General features: G+C 31.8%; 1 protein-coding gene and 1 pseudogene across 1 annotated transcript; one reads left to right on the plus strand and one right to left on the minus strand.

Annotated features, from left to right (window-relative positions):
- Positions 1-4,080, minus strand: LOC123219697 (annotated as a pseudogene).
- Positions 4,081-11,335: 7,255 nt separating this feature from the next.
- LOC123218327 (pentatricopeptide repeat-containing protein At1g30610, chloroplastic-like) lies at positions 11,336-19,790 on the plus strand. The gene is made up of 9 exons (XM_044639746.1): positions 11,336-12,856; positions 14,266-14,457; positions 14,716-14,797; positions 14,901-15,092; positions 16,202-16,315; positions 17,226-17,316; positions 17,395-17,552; positions 18,477-18,908; positions 19,228-19,790. The coding sequence occupies exons 1-9, from the start codon at positions 11,466-11,468 to the stop codon at positions 19,606-19,608; spliced, it is 3,033 nt and encodes a 1,010-aa protein (XP_044495681.1). The 5' UTR covers positions 11,336-11,465; the 3' UTR covers positions 19,609-19,790.

Below are 19,790 nucleotides of genomic sequence, written 5' to 3' on the forward strand. Positions count from 1 at the left end.
TTACTTTTTGTTAAAATAGTGAGCAATATTGCAGAAGTTCCTCAAATGCATGCATGGTTTCTGCATCAAATCCTCCTGCAAACTGCATCAAAAATTGAAGAAATCAATAAGTCATTTTTCTTCATGATCAACCAAAAACCATATTTTCCTGAAACATTTAAGACTGTTCATGACCTATCAACAGTAGACGTATGTCACTTAAGACTGTTCAATTTTACAAATTTTTGAAACATTTTACAGAAGTTTTTATATATTTATGTGGAGTCAGAAGCATCAAGTTATTTATGCAACAAACCTGATGAATTCTAAAAGCAAATCTTACTCCTTGAAGAAGCATATAGTCCATTGCAGGATCCTTTTCCGATCCAGTCTTTGACTGAAGTTCCATAGCAACCCTCTTCACATATTTCTTAGCCAACTTGACTGTGCCAAAGTTTATCTGAATTCAAGCAGTGCTCAATGATAAATGGACTAAATTCTTAGGAATTACAAGTAAATATTTTCTCTAGCCTACTCTGACTATCCCAAAATTTATCAAGACATCAAGTTTTACCTTGATAATGATTCCATTGTCAAGCATCCAATCTGTAGGAATTTTGAAATTCTTGCAATTTTGTATAAGGGATTCTTTCATCTGGAGAAGGTTGTAAATAGTTCTGTCCATCCTGGCAGTAGATATCAGAAACCATTATGAATAAGAGAGATTTGCTTAGTAGAGTAAAATAATTTTTGGAGAGCCGATCCATTTGTCTAGAGAAAATTGATCTTACTTCTCAGACAAGGCAACCATTTTCTTTAGTGCCATATCACAAGGCACTCTTGGATCATCCTTGTAATAAGACACTTCAGTCTCTGGTTTCTTGAGATCTCTATACCCGAAAGCTGCCTTGCGCAATGTGTCAGCTTTCTTCTTTAGCTAATCAAAGTGCTTTAGAACTGCCCTTTCATCCACCTATTGGTAATATGCAAACATGATTATCAGGGACGGTAAAGATTTGGTTGTTCTTTCTTATGGTAATATATTTTCTAGGATACAGTTAGAATCTCCTTTTACTCAGAATAGAATCAAAGCTATTCCTAATCAGGACATCAGCTATTGCAATGAGTACATGAGAATCAATATAATTTGCTGACAAAGTTCTATAAATTGAAGTGCTTACTAGTAGGAGTTCAATCAACTTACAAGGAAGCAAAGTTCATCATCAAGCCACTTCACAAATGCCACAACATCTTCAATGTTTTGATAATTGCCTTGTTCACCTCCCTTATTAATGATTTCACAAATTCTCCTTGTGTGGCACCATCAACCTTTATCTACACATAACAAATGACAATGACAATATATAAGGATTGCGAGCAATGCCAGAACTCAAAGAGTTTTAAACAAATTTGCTATAATAATTGTTTATACTACGACATAGACATATAAGAAGACAAGAAAAGAGCATTTGGCCTCATAATAATAATTTGAATTTCCATCCAACTCTCTATGAGACTTCATGATCCCAAAGCTTTTTGCCCTTACCTATTCAAATATCAATCTGCATATAGGATTCAGGAGCTCAACCAAATTATACAAGTTCAAAGTTATATGATATAGTTAATGATGTCACATTAACAATGCATAAATACTTATTGCAAGCAAATGGGAGGACCAATTTCAATTTCACCAATCTTGCTGCTACGAACATTTGCTATATCCGGGGCCTCAGAGATGCCTCCATTTGAAGAGACTTTTCTAGAATCTCTCTTCATAAGTGAGTGGTAAAACTCAACTACTTGTGGAGGTCTCTGCACCACCACAGTAGTACTACTCACTGAGAACTTTGGAAGAGGTAGTGGAAGAGGCAAAGGTAGAGGTGGTGGAGGTGGTGAAGGTAGAGAAATTTGAGCTGAACCTTCCTCTTTAGGCCTATTGGATATAGAACAAGAAGGCCTTGGAGGGGGATTGGGTATGCACAAAGCTCTTTTCTTGACATTATTCACTTACAAGCAGTTTTTAGAAAGTTGTTGGGATATTTGAAATATACCAAGATCATACTTTTGAGAAGCTATTAAATCTTCTTCCCTTTCCATGTCTTTTGTATACAAAAAGCCATCAGATTGCCTTCTCATACTTAGAGTCAACTCTTCCGCACTGTATTTTGATTTGCTTATAGAATGTCTTCTTATAGGATTTCTCTCTTCCTCTAATTGGACCTAAGTCTTATCTAAAAGATTATCAGGGTTGTCTAAGCTTGGTGCTTCCTCACCAAAATTAAGCCATTTCTTCAACTTTTCAATCAAATTTAGCCTCTTGCCAACACTATATTCCAAGCATTCATTGTTTTGAGAAGGCTAAAAACCAACAATTTCACACATATTCTTAGCTGAATCAGGGCTTGATGCTTTTTCTATTGAACTCGAATTGTGCAACTCATTCCTTAAACATGAATTGACCCACCTAAGGTATGCAAGCTCTTTAACCTCATTTAATCTACTCATCTGTAGACCTTTAACTTGTTTATACAAATCTTCATTTGTGTGCTTTAGTAGAGATGCCTTTGCCTTGAATTTCGCAACAATGTCGCTCTAAATGACCACCATAACCACAACCCAAGTCAATGAAACAAAAAAAATCAAACAACATAACTCTATACAATTAATAATTTCAGTTTTAAGATAATGCAACGTGAAATACAACAAACAATTAGTTAGTCACATTCATATACCTTAGAAGCTTTAGCAAGAGAAGTTAGTTGAGACTCCATGGAAGAGAGTTTGCAAGCAAGATTCCTCTTTTGCATCTGCAACTATTTATTCAATCTTCTTAACTCAACCACTTCCATCTCTAAATTCTTTGAACTTGATCCCATGGACAGATTTTCTCCCTCATTTTTCTCAACAATCAAACTCAATTGCTTGGCTAAACTTGTCTTATTTTCTTCCAACACTCTAACTCTTTGAACAAGCTCATCAACCCTAGTTTTCCTCACTTCTAGCTCTTTCTCAATCTCCAAAATATTTGGACTCCTTTTCAACTTCAACAACTCTACTGTAATTTAAACTCTCTTTCTTTAGATTCTTGAAGCAAAGTCCTCAAACTATCCAACTCAAGAAATAAGTCATATGACCTTGAAGATTGTCTTTTGTGAGTTTGATATGAATGTGGTTGAACTTAAGCTGAGTTCATCGAGCAAGACAAGTCTCCAATTAACGATCTTTTTACTCGCAATGAAACAATTGAGCCCTTTTGGCTGCTGACATCTGAGTTTAATAAAAGAAGCTTCTTGCTCACAACAATTGTGTTTTGCAATTCAGTTTTCTTATCAACTGTGAACCCTTTAACTATGTTTGACCCCCATAAAGCCTGAGGTTTTGAATGATTTACTCCTCCGTTTTTGCCACTTTGAGGCTTATTTGGAGCTTGGTTTTGGTCAGCAAACCTTCACCATTTTTGTTTGATTTTGATTTTCCTTTTTTATTTCGAAGAAAGTACATAAACTTCAAACTTAGAATTTTGTAAAACTACAAGAACAAAAATAACTAGACTAAAACAAAAACCCAGAGGCAAAAAAGAATTTTTCAACAAATCTAAAAAATAAAAAATCTATAAAAGCTCAAGCTTGAGTACGAAATTATATAAATTTCAAACTCAAAACTATCTAAAACTGCAAGAAAAATCTAAACAAACTAGCATGAAACCCAAAAAAAAAAAAAAAAAACAAAAAACAAAAAGGGATTCTCCAAAAATCTGAAAGAGAAGCTCAACCTTTAAAAACTCAATCTTTAGTACAGAACTACACAAATTTCTAACTTAAAACTATCTAAAACTACAAGAAAAATCAAAACAAACTCACCTGAAACAAAAAACCCAAAAACAAAAAGGGATTTTCTGACAATCTGAAACAGAAACTTAAACTGTAAAACCTTTAGGTTGATTACTATTGGGAACAATCATGCCAAAAATCAATAGTCTATGAATTATCGTAAATAGAAATTTGTGCACCTAGATTCGAGTTCCGATGAAGCCCATTCGAATATGATGTGAAGTGTTGATGTTAGTTATTTCCATGACATCATTTGCATCACGTACTGCATTTCATTCGGAGATAAGATCTCTTTGCTATATTGTTTCTAGTTTTGTGGTTTTGTTTTTCTCAAGAGAAGAAGCAAATATTCTTCTATTAAAAAGTATTAGCGTGTCTTATCTTTGGGTAGGTAGTTTGGACTTTAAATAAGAGTCCAACTACCAATAATTGCCCATGATAGTCAAAGCAAATCGGGTCAAGTCGACTTGTCATAGGTGAATCCAGACCCGATATCTCCCACTCACACGTGATGAAAGATTCAAACCAAATACTTAGCCATAAAAATTCCATTTAGCAGTATTTTTCATACTTGCAAATGTGTCATGCGTCCTTGCGAGTAACCTGCATTTGGGAGCTAAATACTACGCATTTGTTAAGAATAGCATAGCCGTTTCAACCTGAATAAAACAAAATAAAGCATTAGGCTCGCAGTACTCCAGACTTACTCAATATCACTAGCTCCCTTTAATCCATCATTTTTTATTGTGTTTTTTTCCTATGTATCTATGATCAAGTCCATTCTCTCATATGAGCGACATGATAGGCCAGCCAATGGACACACGTAATATATAAGTCTTCCTCTTCTACTTGAAATTTTCAATTTAAACTTAGCTGCTTTTCTAGTCGTATTCCATAAACCAAATTTAATTCATGCCTAAAATTCGAATTTAAACATAATTCAATCACAAATTGAAATTTCAAATTATAAAAATCACATAATGCAGAATCTAATTTACATAAAACATGGCATGTACGTAACCTAGGCTTTGATACTAATATTGGAAACATTCATGTCGAAAATCAATAGTCTATGAATTACAATAAACAGAAAGTTGCGTACCCGAATTTGAGTTCCAACAAGGCCTATTCGAATATGGCACGGGGTGTTGACATTAGTCATTTTCATGACACCATTTGCATCACGTATTGCATTTCATTGGGAGACAAGATCTCTTTGCTATATGGTTTCCAGTTCTATGTTTTTGTTTTTCCTAGGAAAAAAAGTAAATATTCTTCTATTAAAAAATAATAGCGTGTCTTATCTTTCGGGAGGTAGTTTGGACTTTAAATAAAAGTCTAACTACCAATAATTACCCTTGACAATTAAAACAAATCGGGTCAGATCGACCCATCATAGGTGGACTCAAACCCAATAATTACCTTTGTTGAACCCATTAAGACATACTCTTTGAAACAACAACTCAAGCCATGGGAAATTTAGCTTTCATACAGAGAAAAAGGACAGAGCCCATCAAAGAAATTGCATTTGAAATTTGAAGTTGCAATGGTGAAGGGGAAATGCTTGTATAACGTGGTGTAGAGTCATGAAAGCTCAAATTTTGAGAAGAAGAGAGAACAAGGGATTTGCTAGAATAGTGGGAAACAACTTTTTCTTTATTAGTATTCTTCGGTAAAATTTGAATTTTTGAATTTGAACGGAAAATTGAGAGAGCCAGAGGCCAATACAATGGTCGGGTTCTGTGTTATGGGGTCCTACAAGTTTTTTCTTTGTTAAGAAAATTTACTCTAAAAAGAGTATTAGTTAAAGGAGATTAAATAGTACTTTAATAATTTATCGTTTATTAGTTATATTATTTTATTTAATTTATTATTATTATTTTTTTAAATATCTTTAATTATTTTAAAATATTTTAAAGGGAAATTAATTAAATTGCCACAAAGTTAAGGAGACAAAACAAAATTACCCCTGTATTTGAATTTTAAACCAAAATTTTGTCGTCAAGATGCTTTAGTTTCATACTTAACTGAATGTTAAATATCTTTCGATCTATATTATACTTGTCACTCATCATTTGGATTAATTCCTTGAATGTCGTGTGTTTTGGAATTTTAATCAATTTTCTGTTACCTCCAACATATTTTATAACATTATCACCAATTTCTATCCATTTCCCCCCATATCTAATTAAAACATTTTTAGTCATTTAAATTAATCCTACAATAAAATATATAATCAATATAAATAACATGATTGAAAATACTATTTACAGATTTTTATTGTACAATTATATCTATTTCATAATTCAATTATATATTGTAACTATTAATATAGTTTGATTAATGTGATACAAATTTGTGAAAATATCACTTTATCCCTATATTGTAAAATATCATTTTACCCCAAATATTATATAACATATCTCTAATACCTTTCATAGTAAAATATCATTTTACCCTCTAATATTATCTAATCTAACCTCTAATACCATTTATTGTAAAATATCATTTCATCCTATACTACTATAATATTTACAAAATAACGATTGAAGTTACAACAGGTATAAATACTTCGACATCACGAACTTTTTTCTTCTCGCTTGAAATCCTAAACACGAACTTCTTTTCTCTTTCCAGAAATTTTTCTCAGATATGTTAAAAATGAAAGAAGAGGTATGGTTTATATAAAAATAAAAGAAGGATAGTTTTGGTATTATTTTAGAGCATTTTTGTTTAAATCCCTTAAAATAAGGGTATTTTGTGTAAATCCCAAAATTAGGGGTAAATTTGTTTATTACCCTAAAAAAGGGTAATTTAATTAATTTCCCTTAAATAGGAAAAAAGTAAGGTAGTTTTGGTATATTATAGGATATTTAGGGTATTTTCGTTTAAATCCTTAAATATAGGGGTATTTTCGTTTAAACCCCAAAATTAAAGGCAAATTTGTTTATTACCCAAAAAAGGGTAATTATTTTAATTTCCTTATTTTTAATGTTATTTTTTATATTAATTAAAAATGAGATTATTTTTACTCAAAAAATTAATAAATAAGGATATAGTTATAATAAAATCAAGATTATCTTGATAATCTATTAATACCTAATGGTGGAGGTGATAATTAAATTATTTTTTATGTTATCTACCATATCACTATTGGTAATAAAAGGTTACTATAATATTTTATTGTTTATAAATTAAACAAAGTAATATAAGTAATAAAAGATATATTACTATAGTAATTGGTACATGCTGTCATCAATACCCAAATTAAAATCCTAAATTCATATAATAAAAATATAGTAAAGGAAAGTAGGGATCGTTTCCTCGAAGAGTTTTAATTAGTACGTCATCACAAATCAATCAAACAAGGAAATAAGGGGGATTTTGAATTGAATGCGATTTATAATTAAAAATAAATAAATAAAAATTCGGTGAAGTAATCTGAAAAGAATTAATCAATTTAACAAATTTTGGTCTATGGTCACATCCACCATTGAAACTATGATTGATCATCAAAATCAAAAATATAAAATTAATTATTCAAATATTCGTTGTGGTATTAAATTTACCTGTCATTTTTTATGATTAGTTAATCAAAAACATGTATTTTAGTTAACCCTTACTAGTTAACAACTCGGATACGATCTCGAATTTAATTAAACAATAGCATTAGGACTTAGAAAGACTAACGAAGCAAGACAACACAAGCGTACGACGTTGCATTTAATCTAATTGAATATTTTTCTTAGGAATTACAGTTTTTGACGCAGCAAACAATAAATCTCAATTGCCACTTCAATTAGATGGATTGAACAATTACGGATTCAACATTAGATTTTATTAATCAATAAACAAATCGCGCGCCTTAGCAATAAACTAATACAATCATAGTAAATAATCTAGAAAAATAATCAATATTTGAATAATTAAAAAAAACATTAAAGAACAAAACTAAATCTCACAATTCTTGTAATCCCATGGTTTCAGATCCCTTTAACCAAGAGAAAATATTCAGCCAGTATAACCTATATTTAGCTCTCTAATCCTCCAAATTACAATGATCGATCCCAACAAAATAAAAATAAAAAAATATATATTTTCTCCCTACTAAAATATGGAAATAAAAGGTAATATTAATCTCCTAATCCAACCAAGCAACGATGATATATATTTTCCCAAAAAGAAAAAAAAAGATATATATTTTAATATATATTCTTTCTCCAAAATTATTCTTCATTATCTATCTCAATTAATTCTTTTTTGTAGCTAATAATTATCCATTTTTTAATAAGCAAATCTTGACTTTTGTAGAAGATCTCAGCTAATCTGGACGTCCAAATTTAATTTTTGAAATATGTTCTCATCATTCACGTGCCTATGCCTAGTAAGCATCACGGATTTTGTAAATTAATGGGTCTGCTCCAATTTTTAATCTTCTTGGCCTAGCTTACTCCAAAAAATATTCAAAGCTTTTTAAATGCAAAAAGATAAATAATTCTATTAGATTGAATTAAATTTTCACACAACATAAGAGAATTATAACTCAAAATAATAACAATTAACGACGTTATCAATAATCTTTATAAACCTTTAACTAAACGTCCCCTAAGGGGTAATTTGATTATCATCTCCACCTTAAGTATTAAAATATATTCAAAATAATTTTGATTTTATTATAACTATATCCTTATTTATTAATTTTTTAAGACAAAAATAATCTCATTTTCAATTAATATCACAAATAACATAAAAAATATTTTAGAATAATTATGTCCAAAGACATGTAAATAAAATAATATATTAGTATTTTTTATTTCCTCTCACCAAATAAAATAATTTTTATATCTATCAATTTTTACCAAATTTTATTAAATATAGTAATAATTTATACTCAGTAATCTTTAAGATAATATATCTTTAAGACAATTTTTCGATTTTGATAATAAAACATTATTCAAATCAAATGCCCCTAAATATGGTTTTTTTTTTTTCAAATTTAAATCTAATTTGGGTTAAAATTTTTAAAATGATGTATAAAGGCCAAAACATTTATTCCCACTCAAGGCTTAACATATTTTCAAACTTTCATTTATAAAATTTTAAAAACTTAAATACTTATCTGTCTGTTAAATTTTACAGTTAATGTTAGAGGTAAAATTGTTATTTATGGATTTTATTTAAAGATAGAAATTTTTTTTTTTATCCCCCTTATTTTTGAAAACCAACAATTTTTCCCTAGTTTAGTTATAAAAAGTTAAATTTTCACCCTCACCATCTAGGATTTCCATATTTTAAGGTTAACAATGACCCCCTCGAAGTTCAAATTTTGCATTTACACCTCAAAAAAATGTATTCTCTCTTTTCAGTGATCGTTCTTTTTGATGATTCACTTCAACACGTCCATTGGCAACTTTTCTCTTTCCCTAGTGGTTTCTCTGATTGAAAATTGCTTGTCGTTCGACCAAAATGGTTAGATGATATTGAATAGATTTGTGTGACAAATCTATGTATCGGTCAATGCATAGATCTGTTGAACAACGTTGCATGAATCTGTTCATCATCTAACCATCTTTGTGTTGGTATAGATCCATTGCACAAATCTGTGCAATGGATCACACATATTTGTGCAATGTTGTCCAACCATTTTGGTTGAACAATAGGTTGTTTATGTGTGAAAAAACTACTAGAGAGAGAGAGAGGGTGCCGATGGATGTGTCAGAGTGAATTACTAGGAAAAACGGTTGTAAAAAAAAAGAGAATGTTTTTTTTTAGGATATAAGTGTAATATTTTGAACTTTGAGGAGAGCAACTGTTAGCCTTAAAATATGAAAACCTTAGATGGTAGGGTGAAAAAGTAACTTTATAAAATTAAGCTTGGGCAAAATTGTTTGTTTTCAAAATTGAGGTGGAAGATGAGAACAAATTTTTCTTTTTTAAAATAAAACCTATAAATGATGATTCCACCCTTGATATTAACTACAAATTTAACAGATGGATAAATATTTGAATTTTTAAAACTTTGTGAGTCAAAATTTGAATATGCACTAAACTTTATATGGGACTAACTCTTTTAGCCATTTATAAATTATGATACAATTTTGGCATAGATATCTTTTTAGAATTATTCTACGGTTAGATTTTTTCCTAGTAAAAATAGAGGAGTGCCTCAAACTAACTAAGAAACATCTAATTATTTCATAGGGAATGACCAATTATACTGACAATAATTAAATATGTCATCTACCTGAAAGATAATTTAAAATATGGGTTTAAAAAATAGTAAAAGCAAGCTTGATAATTTCAATTGTTTTCATGATCTCTAACATAACTCTTTCATCTTCTATTTTCACAATAAAACCTATTTTAACCCTATTTGTTATTTTACGAGATAACAATTATCTTCTACTATTATAAGATGGTAGAATAAATTGATTTTCTTAAATATCTAAATGCAATATAATTGTATAAGATTCTAACCATGCATTTGGTTCAAGTTTTTTTATAGAAAAAAATTAAAAATGACAACAAATATAAATTATTTGAAAGATTATTAGGTATTTAATTATAACTATATTCAATAAATTTGATATATATAAATAAATATTATGTTTGATTGATAATAATAAATATTATTTAACTTAAATTTCTTTAAAAGATTATGGCATTAATTAGTATTTTTATGGTTAAACTAACATATTTTATACAAAGGTATATATTTTAAGTATATTTTAAAATATTATTTATATTAATAATATATTAAGATCCTTTCATATATATAAAATTTGAAATTAAATAATTAAATTATTTTTTCAAATTATCATCTTATTGTGAATATATTTTTTTCAAAATATTTGTGAAATTACTTATTATTTCAATTGAAAACCAGATATTTTTGTTTTAAAATTTTTCATGAGTAAAAGATAAAATTAATATTATTTGGTAATCTTTTACTTATTAAAGTGGAATGGTAATTAGATTACTTGTATAATATAAAAGTAATATAACATATATACATTTTGAATATATAAAATAAGTGTACAAATAATATATTATCATATAATTGAATTCAATTATATGATAATATATTATTTATATATTTATTTTATATATTTAAAATATATACATATAATTTTACCGATCTTATCAACATAAGATAATACAGAGATTAAAACTATGAAATAAGTCAACAAGAAATTTTTTCTTAAAATCTTTTAAGACCGTAACCCCCAATATCGTTAGTTCATAAATTGCATAGTTTCTAACTGTCCATAAATTTAGAAGGATTTATTACTTCCAAAATATCAGGGGGATTTCGGCAATATAACATAACCTAGGGGTATTCCTGATATTAAAATTAATTTGGGAAAACTAAATATCTGACGGATGGAAATCACTGAATTTCGCTCTCACACCAGCATGCTTATCGCTCAATAAGCAGTCTAAAGAGTGGCTGCTCTAATCTCTCAAACCTGAGTGGAAATTCTGAGGCAAAGCTGGAAGCTGTGGAATTTATTCCCTGTAAGTTTCTTTGGAGACCAAAGTTTGAAATTTTTGTCGGGGTAGTTTGTGTAATTTGAATTTTGTTCAGATATGTGAAATCTAGTAAGTAGTAGTTGAAATTGACTTTAATTTGAGTCTTTTGTAGTTTAAACCGAAATGGGTTTGTTAATTATGATGAATGGCCAAATCGGTATTTCTAGTTTTGGAAAAAATGAGACTTTTACTTTAGATTATAGGTGTCAAGGGTTTCCATTATTGAAATCTTGCAAACCCCTTTTTGGTGCTCATTTGAAGAGTAAGAATGTCAAAAGGGTTAAAAGTGTTGTTGTGAGGAAGAGTTGTTGTGGGAGAATTTATGCTGTGGTGAAAGAAGATTCTGATAAGAGGGTGGTTGGAAGTGAAGGTGGGGCTTTTGAGAATGAGTTTGAGTTTAAGCCATCTTTTAGTGAGTATTTGAAGGCTATGGAGTCAGTTAAAAGTAACCAAGGGATGCAACAAGCTAGTAAGTTGGGTAGAGATAGAATGAGGGATGCTTTAAAGGGAAAGTATATGTCAAAAACAGTGTCTTTGGGGAGAGATGATGAAAATGTTAAATTGATGGATGAAAAAGCGATTTCGAAAAATGTTGGGTGTAAAGAGTTGGGTAAGTTTCATCATGAGGGGAACGTAATTAGAAAGACAAAGGATAAATTTAGTGGCAACGAGCGCTGGGTAGATGCGAAGGTGAAGACGACATTGAAAGGGGAGAGAGATGGTAGAAGATGGTCGCATTATCAAAATAATATTGTAGATCCAGAGTTAAAAGACTCCTTTGCTTTGAAGGGAAAGTATATGTCAAAAACGACATCTTTGTGGAGAGATGATGAAAATGTTAAATTGATGGATGAAAAAGTGATTTCAGAAGATGTCAAGTGTGAAGAGTTGCGTAGAAATGGTGATGGAGTAGCTTGGGGTGAAGGTGCGGACAAAGGTAAGCTTCATTGTGAGGGGAGTGTAATTAGAAAGTCAAAGGAGAAATTTAGTGGCAATGAGAGCTGGGTAGATGTGAAGGTGAAGAGGACATTGAAAGGAGAGACAGGAGGTAGAAGATGGTCACGTTATCAAAATAATACCGTAGAACCAGAGTTAAAAGATTCTTATTCTGAGGAGGGTAAAAAGCTACAGAAAGCACGAGATAATCCTGTGGTATTGCTCGATGATAACAGGAATGCCAGTAGTGGTAATATAACGGTAGGCCTAGTTCAGGGCAAAATTTCCTCAGAAATGTTTGGAACGAAAGGGGAAAACTTTGAAAATGACAAGGTTGCTGCTAGAAGCCATGTTGTGAGGAATCACATCCGAGTTCAGGAAACTATTGCTGGTGAATATTGGCAGCGGAATGAAAAATTAACTTATAGCAGAAAGTACATCCCTGAAAAAGATGATGACAGAAGTTGGGAGATGGAAAGAGCTGCCTTCAAGTTTGTGGAAGAAGGAAATGATTTTATGGACAAGCCAAGAGTTGCACGGGTGGATATGGAGGAGAGAATTCAGAAACTAGCGAGGCAGTACGTAATCTAAGCACTTTGTCTTCTTTGTTATTTCATTTCTGAGCTTAATATCTCTTCATTCATTATGCTTCACCTTTTTTTAAGATGTGCAACATATTTGATAGTTTATTAATGTGACTTATGGCGTGGTTGTACCCTTTTGTTGGTGTAGATTTGTGTTCTGAATAATAATAGTACGATTAGCTCGTTTATAGGTCCTATGGTAAGTCAGGTATTGGCCTTGTGCATCATGTGAACCTAGTAATCTCTATATGTTTAGATTACAAAGCATATGCCTAGGCCTTTAGTAAGAAACAAAAGTACTTGGCTGTTTTACCTGGGTATACATCTGGTTAAGAAAGAAGTTTGTGACCTCTTCACGTTAGTCTTTTTAATGTTGTTGCCACTTGCCAGGCAGAGAAGATCCTTGGGACCGTGGGAGTTGCATTATGAAGCATATATTTATGGGTGAATAAGAAGTAATATTAGTAGATACAAAATAGGATCAAGTATAATGGAATTGTATCGAGTCAGAAAAGTGGAGGGAGACCTATCGTTCTTGCAATTGAAGACACCTTCTTTTACTTCATAATCAGCTTTAACATCTGTGATTGAAGCCTTGAGTGCCATGAAAAAGTTGATGTTTACTCTTCACTCCATGCTTGGATCAATCATCTGTGTTCATAAAAAACTAATTAACTAGGGCAATATCCAACTCTTCCAGGCATCTTGAAGGAAGTACACAAAGATGGGGCACAGAGCACTAGAAATATGGTCTACTGGCTGGGTTCTAGCCTTGTGCGTAATGTACGGGGAATCTCTTAATGTTAGATTAAAAGAAAAGAATCTCGTAATGTTGGATTAATAGAAAAACAAAAGCTTCCTTTCATGTAGAAGTCCAATGTAGTGGGAATATGGTTGCATGTCTCTGTGGTATCTGCAATTGTATCATTTATGTCATACTAAATTGGGATGAAAGATTACAGTCCAAGAAATCTCCACTCTATCCTTGTAACTGGTCTCTGTAGGTTACTTAAAACTGCATTAAAAGGAATCCATGTCACATTTATGTCAATCCTGAGAGATTGGCATGAAATTATGGGCTAATTAGTAAGAGTTTAAATGAATTTGCGACTAATACTGTACTATGTTTTAAGAAGCAAATTACTCTTTGAGGAATCAGAATGTCATAGAATCCATGTTACATTTACTATTCTAAAATGTCAACAAATGTTACATAGAAGGCTAAACACCAGTAGTAAGGATACAATACCTCACTGAATGAATGTACAGGAAACCTCGGTTGAAAATTTTTCTTGTAATTTACCTTTCTTTGCCTTTGTGTGATTTACCTTTGTTGATATTTCTTTTCAATTGCAAATTTAACAAATTACTGTTGCTATTTAAGCTAAATTATTGTTTAACAGGTTAAATGGTGCAGATATTGATGTGCCGGAGTGGATGTTCTCTAAGATGATGCGGAGTGCAAGGATCAGGTTTTCAGATCATTCAATATTGAGGGTTATCCAGATATTGGGTAAATTGAGAAACTGGAGGCGTGTTCTTCAAGTAATTGAGTGGCTGCAGATGCGAGAACGCTTCAAATCCCACAGGCTCAAGTAATGACATTTTCCTAGCGTCTTTCTTCTGCTCAATTTTAATAATTACAGGTTTAGTCTGCATTATAAACTCAGGTTTTTGGGTCTATATGGTCTTGCTGTGCTAAGTGTGTCAGAATTTTGAAAGAAGTTAGATCTCATGTTAGAAACTTCTGCCTAAGAACAATACTTTGATTTTTCGCCATCAGTCCTAGCTGATATTCATTGTATATTGCCTGACACTTCATGATCATTTTGTAAAAACATTTTTCTTGGTAGATTCATTTACACAACTGCACTTAATGTACTTGGAAAGGCAAGGAGACCTGTGGAGGCACTCAATGTATTTCATGCAATGCAGGTAATGCCCGTTAATTGTATGTATGTGGCATGCACCTGCTCATGAAACTCTGTAACAAAGAATTAAAGCTTTACCAACCCATTTAATCTTTTCTTCTTTGCAGCAACAAATGTCCTCATATCCAGACTTGGTGGCTTATCACAGCATTGCTGTCACTCTGGGACAGGCTGGCCATATTAAGGAACTTTTTGATGTGATAGATACCATGCGATCTCTTCCCAAGAAAAAATTCAGAACTGGAATACATGAGGGATGGGACCCACGACTGGAACCTGATATTGTTGTCTACAATGCGGTGAGTAATAATCAGACAACCATTACTAATCCTGTTGGCTAGATAGTGGGCTCTAACAACTGTACATGTTATTTATGACTCATCTTCATGATTGATGATGGTCTCACTCGATCAAATCTCAACTAATTTGGTTTCCTTAAGTCATTTCCATGTTGATGCCAGCATTGTTTAACACAGCTTGTGAATGTGTAAGATAAATATCACAACTATTTAAGAAATTGTTAAACCTGTCAACTGATAATATTATTTTAGTGTTTGACAATATCAATTGCATAATATTATCAATCTGAATTGAAGGGTTAGGTTGAGTGGTTTTAAATGAAGGATTCAGGCATTCAAGTCCCTGTGATATCATATCCCACATGGTCCATAGCTACCAAGGTTGTAGCAATTTATATATCCCCAGTTTATTTGATGAATTCATAAGAATGTTAGGAGAATCTTTGGAAAATAGGAAAAAGGAAAGATAATAGAATAATATATGTTTCTTGTCAATGAAGAAATAATCATTTTGCACTCTTCAGATGTCAAATCTGAATCAATTTGGAATCTGAAAGTTTTTCTACATAGATACTGAGTTGATTTTATGAAAATAGGAAGTGAATGTGATAATATTTCATAATGGTTAAGCCTGCATAGTAATAATACGAACATTATAGTTTATGACATGATAAGCCTCTTCTCAAAAACTGCTGGATGAAAAGGTCCTTTCTTTACTACACTTTTCTTGACTTGAAGTATCAAAAGTAAAGCTTGTTAACTTTACCATGCATATTAGAGACCAATATCTGAGGAAATTTTTTGCAAAGCTAGTTTGGGATTGGTTTTGTGCTCACTTGTCCCTGAAAGAAATCTATGGGAGACCTAAACTAAGCTGATATAATTTATGCATTATATTAATAGTGCTTGCATATTTATTATGTCAGTCATTGCTGCCGTTCCTCCCAATGACTATTGATCATATTATCAAGGATGGTTCTGTGCCTTGATAGTTGAAATGCTTATTCAAAGAGATGCAGATTGTAGTATTTCTATTTGGATACTCAGATATACTATATGTGAAAACTTTTAACGTAATGCTGAGATATATATGTCTTGTGTATTTCAAGGTCTTAAATGCTTGTGTCAAGCGGAAAAACTGGGAAGGAGCATTTTGGGTTTTGCAGCAAATAAAAGAAAAAGGTCAGAAGCCGTCTGCTTCAACACATGGACTGGTTATGGAGGTAATAGTCTTCTAGTGTCTCTCTAACTGCTGTTGTTCTATTATCTCTTATTTATTTAAGTAGTTATATGCTCCAGTAATGGTTTAACGTATATGTTACATTGTAGTGAATAAAAACAGGTGATTAAGAGGGTTTACTTTTAAAATATATTTTCAACATGGAAATACAAATCCTTTTACAATCATCATTCTTCATTTTTGTTTAGAAAATTGCAATATAACTTATTTGAGTAAATTTCTTTTTTGAAGATGTAAAATGTAAGAATGTAATAGAAAGGAAAATTTTAGAGCCATAGTTTATTATTTGCTTAAAACCAAAGCTCAAATTTTTTTAATCATCCTTAGATTCATTACCCTAGTGAAAACGCCCTTCTCGTCACTTTCAGCTGTGCTGCGATGTAGTGTTTGATGAAATATATGCTTGTTTATTATCGGACTTTTACTTTTGTATGTTTACAAATTGATATTTTCTGTTGGAATTTTATTTATGAAGTTTTCCTGATTCACAAATATGAATCTAACCTTGCAAGGGATTTTGAACATTAAAGAGAACAGAAAAGTGATTTTAGGTTTGAGATGTGATTGTGTTTCAAAACAATGTGGGCAAATAACAAGTAATAATCTTCCTATAATTCTTGGACAATTATTGTTACTTGTTCCTTCAAACCTCTTATCATGATATATTTATTTATATATCTGTGTGTATTTAATTGTGAATCGTGCAGTATGTTTCCACTGAACTGCTACACTTGTCAAATAATCTTTTTGTGAAGTTTTGTTTCATAGTAGTAACATAATTTGAGGAATTGATCATAGGTTAGCTTGGTTTTCTTCAGCTTTACTCATTTCAATTGCGTCATTCATCAGGAAAATGTGACAATTTATATCCAACAATATTTTTGCGTAAGCAGGTGATGTTGGCATGTGGCAAGTACAACTTGGTGCATGAATTTTTCAGGAAAGTGCAGAAGTCCTTTATTCCAAATGCTTTAGTATATAAAGGTATTTTGGTGATCTAACCTGTTTCTGCATGCTGTTTCGTGCAATTTCATTTCATAATTGACTGTCCATTATATGCAGTTCTTGTGAATACTCTTTGGAGAGAAGGTAAAATAGATGAGGCTGTTTTGGCTGTTCAAGACATGGAAAGACAAGGAATCGTGGGTTCAGCTGCTCTTTATTATGACCTTGCAAGATGTCTTTGTAGTGCTGGGAGGTGCCAAGAAGCACTAATGCAGGTAGATATGTTGTATGCTACTCTGTTAGTTATACGTTTTTCTTTATTGCCTTTTATTGTCTCATTATATAGCTTTTTGACTTTGATAACTTCAATATGAATTCATAGATGTAATATTCGATTAGTGGGTACAAGTTGAAAGAACTCACACTCAAGAAACGTTGGTAATAAAGGCAGACTGCCTAAGTCATAAGATACGAATTGGTAATCAAGGTAGATCTGGGTCATTCTTTCACTATTCCAGCTATTCTCACTCAAAAGTTTGACATGGATTACAATTATTCCAATAAGATTTCTTACTTGTCATGGATTTTTTTGCCACTACGCCAATGATTTGACTTTGCCAGAAAAGTTTTTACTATGAAAAGGACTTCAGAATACCCTGGCTCACAAACAATCCATTGAAAATTTTGTTATTCTTTCCAGAGTCAAAAGTTCGACAAGGAAAAGAACCTTTTCACATGGTGTTGAATTGATTTTCCAAACCAGTTTTGGGAACCATCACAGAATTTTGTAAGTCTTCCCTGTAAGTTGAAAATGCTTCATTGTCTCTCCCTGGAGCCCAGACTGTGCCAAAAGATCTAATCACCGTTAGAACTGAAGCATTTAGACCTAAATTTCATTAAGAACATGAGTTGCCTAATTTTCGTGGCGAATTTAATTTCTGTTAATTATGCAATCATACCAAATTTATGATTCCTGTATCATCACTAAGAAAAGACCAAATGTTTTGCTACTTCTAATGCATAAAAAGCTTAGTAGATGGTTAAGGTTTCAATCTTTCTATCATGTCTAAGACTATATCTCTGTGGTTTATTATATTACAACTAAATAAGATTACAACATGAAGCTGATCTGTTGACCTTACAATCAAAACGTAGACACTTTTATTTTATGTTTTTTACTCGGTTCTTTCCTTCTACAGATAGAGAAGATATGTAAGGTGGCAAACAAGCCTTTGGTGGTAACTTATACTGGATTAATTCAAGCTTGTTTGGACTCTGGGAACATTGAAAATGCTGCTGAGATATTCAACCAAATGAAGGATTTCTGCTCTCCGAATCTTGTTACTTGCAACATAATGCTGAAAGCTTATCTGGAAAATGGTTTCTTTGAGGAAGCAAAGAAGCTCTTCCAGCGGATGTCTGAAGATAGCAGCCGTCATAGCTGGGAACCTGATAACAGGGGTCTAGTGGTACCAGATATCTACACATTCAACACCCTGTTAGATGCATGCATTGTGGAGAAGAGATGGGATGACCTTGAGCATGTATATAAAAAAATGCTGCAGCATGGATTCCATTTCAATGCAAAACGCCATGTCCGAATGATATTGGATGCTTCAAGAGCTGGAAGGGTATATTCTGAGTTCTTCTCTTAAAATTAATTTAATTTAGAGTGCTTATGTATACCTGCTGCAATGGGTTTCACACACCGATAATGCCATACTTGGACACCATTTGACTAAGTCATGTAGAGCCATTGAGATGATTGTCTCCAAATTTGTGATATAATTGTCTTGATGGCATCTGTTGTTGCTGATTTCTGTAATAATAATACAATTCAAAAAATTTCTTTATTCTGGATTGCGAGTTTTCTGTTTTTTTAATTTTTTATTTATTTTTGCCCTCCATAGAAGCTATGAAATCACTGTTTCTTGCTATTTCTGCTGACAGGTAGAGCTACTGGAAACAACTTGGAAGCACCTTGTGCAGGCGAACCGGGTACCGCCACCTCCTCTCATCAAAGAGCGGTTTCGAATCTTTGTCGGGAAAGAAGACTACATTTCTGCTCTTTCTTGTATAACCAGTCATCCAGTTAGTGCTCTGCCAGAGTTTTCCAAGACTGCATGGATGAATTCATTCAAGGAAAATTTTCTTGGTTTGAAGGACGATACTTTTGTTCACTTAATACACGAGGCAAGTATCCAAACCACCAGAATTGATTCAGCGAATTCAGTTTTGCTTAATCTTCTATCATCCTGTAAAGAATTTTTGAGGAGTCACACCGGAGCTCCTAAAATGATAGATAAGCAAACTCTTAATGCAAGTGCCTGAAATATATATATATATATATATATATATATATATATTTTTTTTTTTGGTTCTGTGTTTCACTAAGTATATTGTAGCCACATATTCAATTAGTTATTCAGTCAAGAGATGAATTGTATTGAAAAGCCTTGGAATAAGTCTTAAATTTATGAGCAATCAACATGGAAATTATGTTTATTTGTTTC

The sequence above is a fragment of the Mangifera indica genome, chromosome 6 (genome assembly GCF_011075055.1).
Source record: "Mangifera indica cultivar Alphonso chromosome 6, CATAS_Mindica_2.1, whole genome shotgun sequence".
Lineage (NCBI taxonomy): Eukaryota > Viridiplantae > Streptophyta > Magnoliopsida > Sapindales > Anacardiaceae > Mangifera > Mangifera indica.

Coding starts and splice junctions, on each gene's coding strand:
- LOC123218327 (XM_044639746.1), top strand. CDS start 11,466: ATGGGTTTGTTAATTATGATGAATGGCCAAATCGGTATTTCTAGTTTT. Junction 17,317..17,394: donor AAATGCTTTAGTATATAAAG/GTATTTTGGTGA, acceptor CATTATATGCAG/TTCTTGTGAATACTCTTTGG. Junction 18,909..19,227: donor ATGCTTCAAGAGCTGGAAGG/GTATATTCTGAG, acceptor TTCTGCTGACAG/GTAGAGCTACTGGAAACAAC.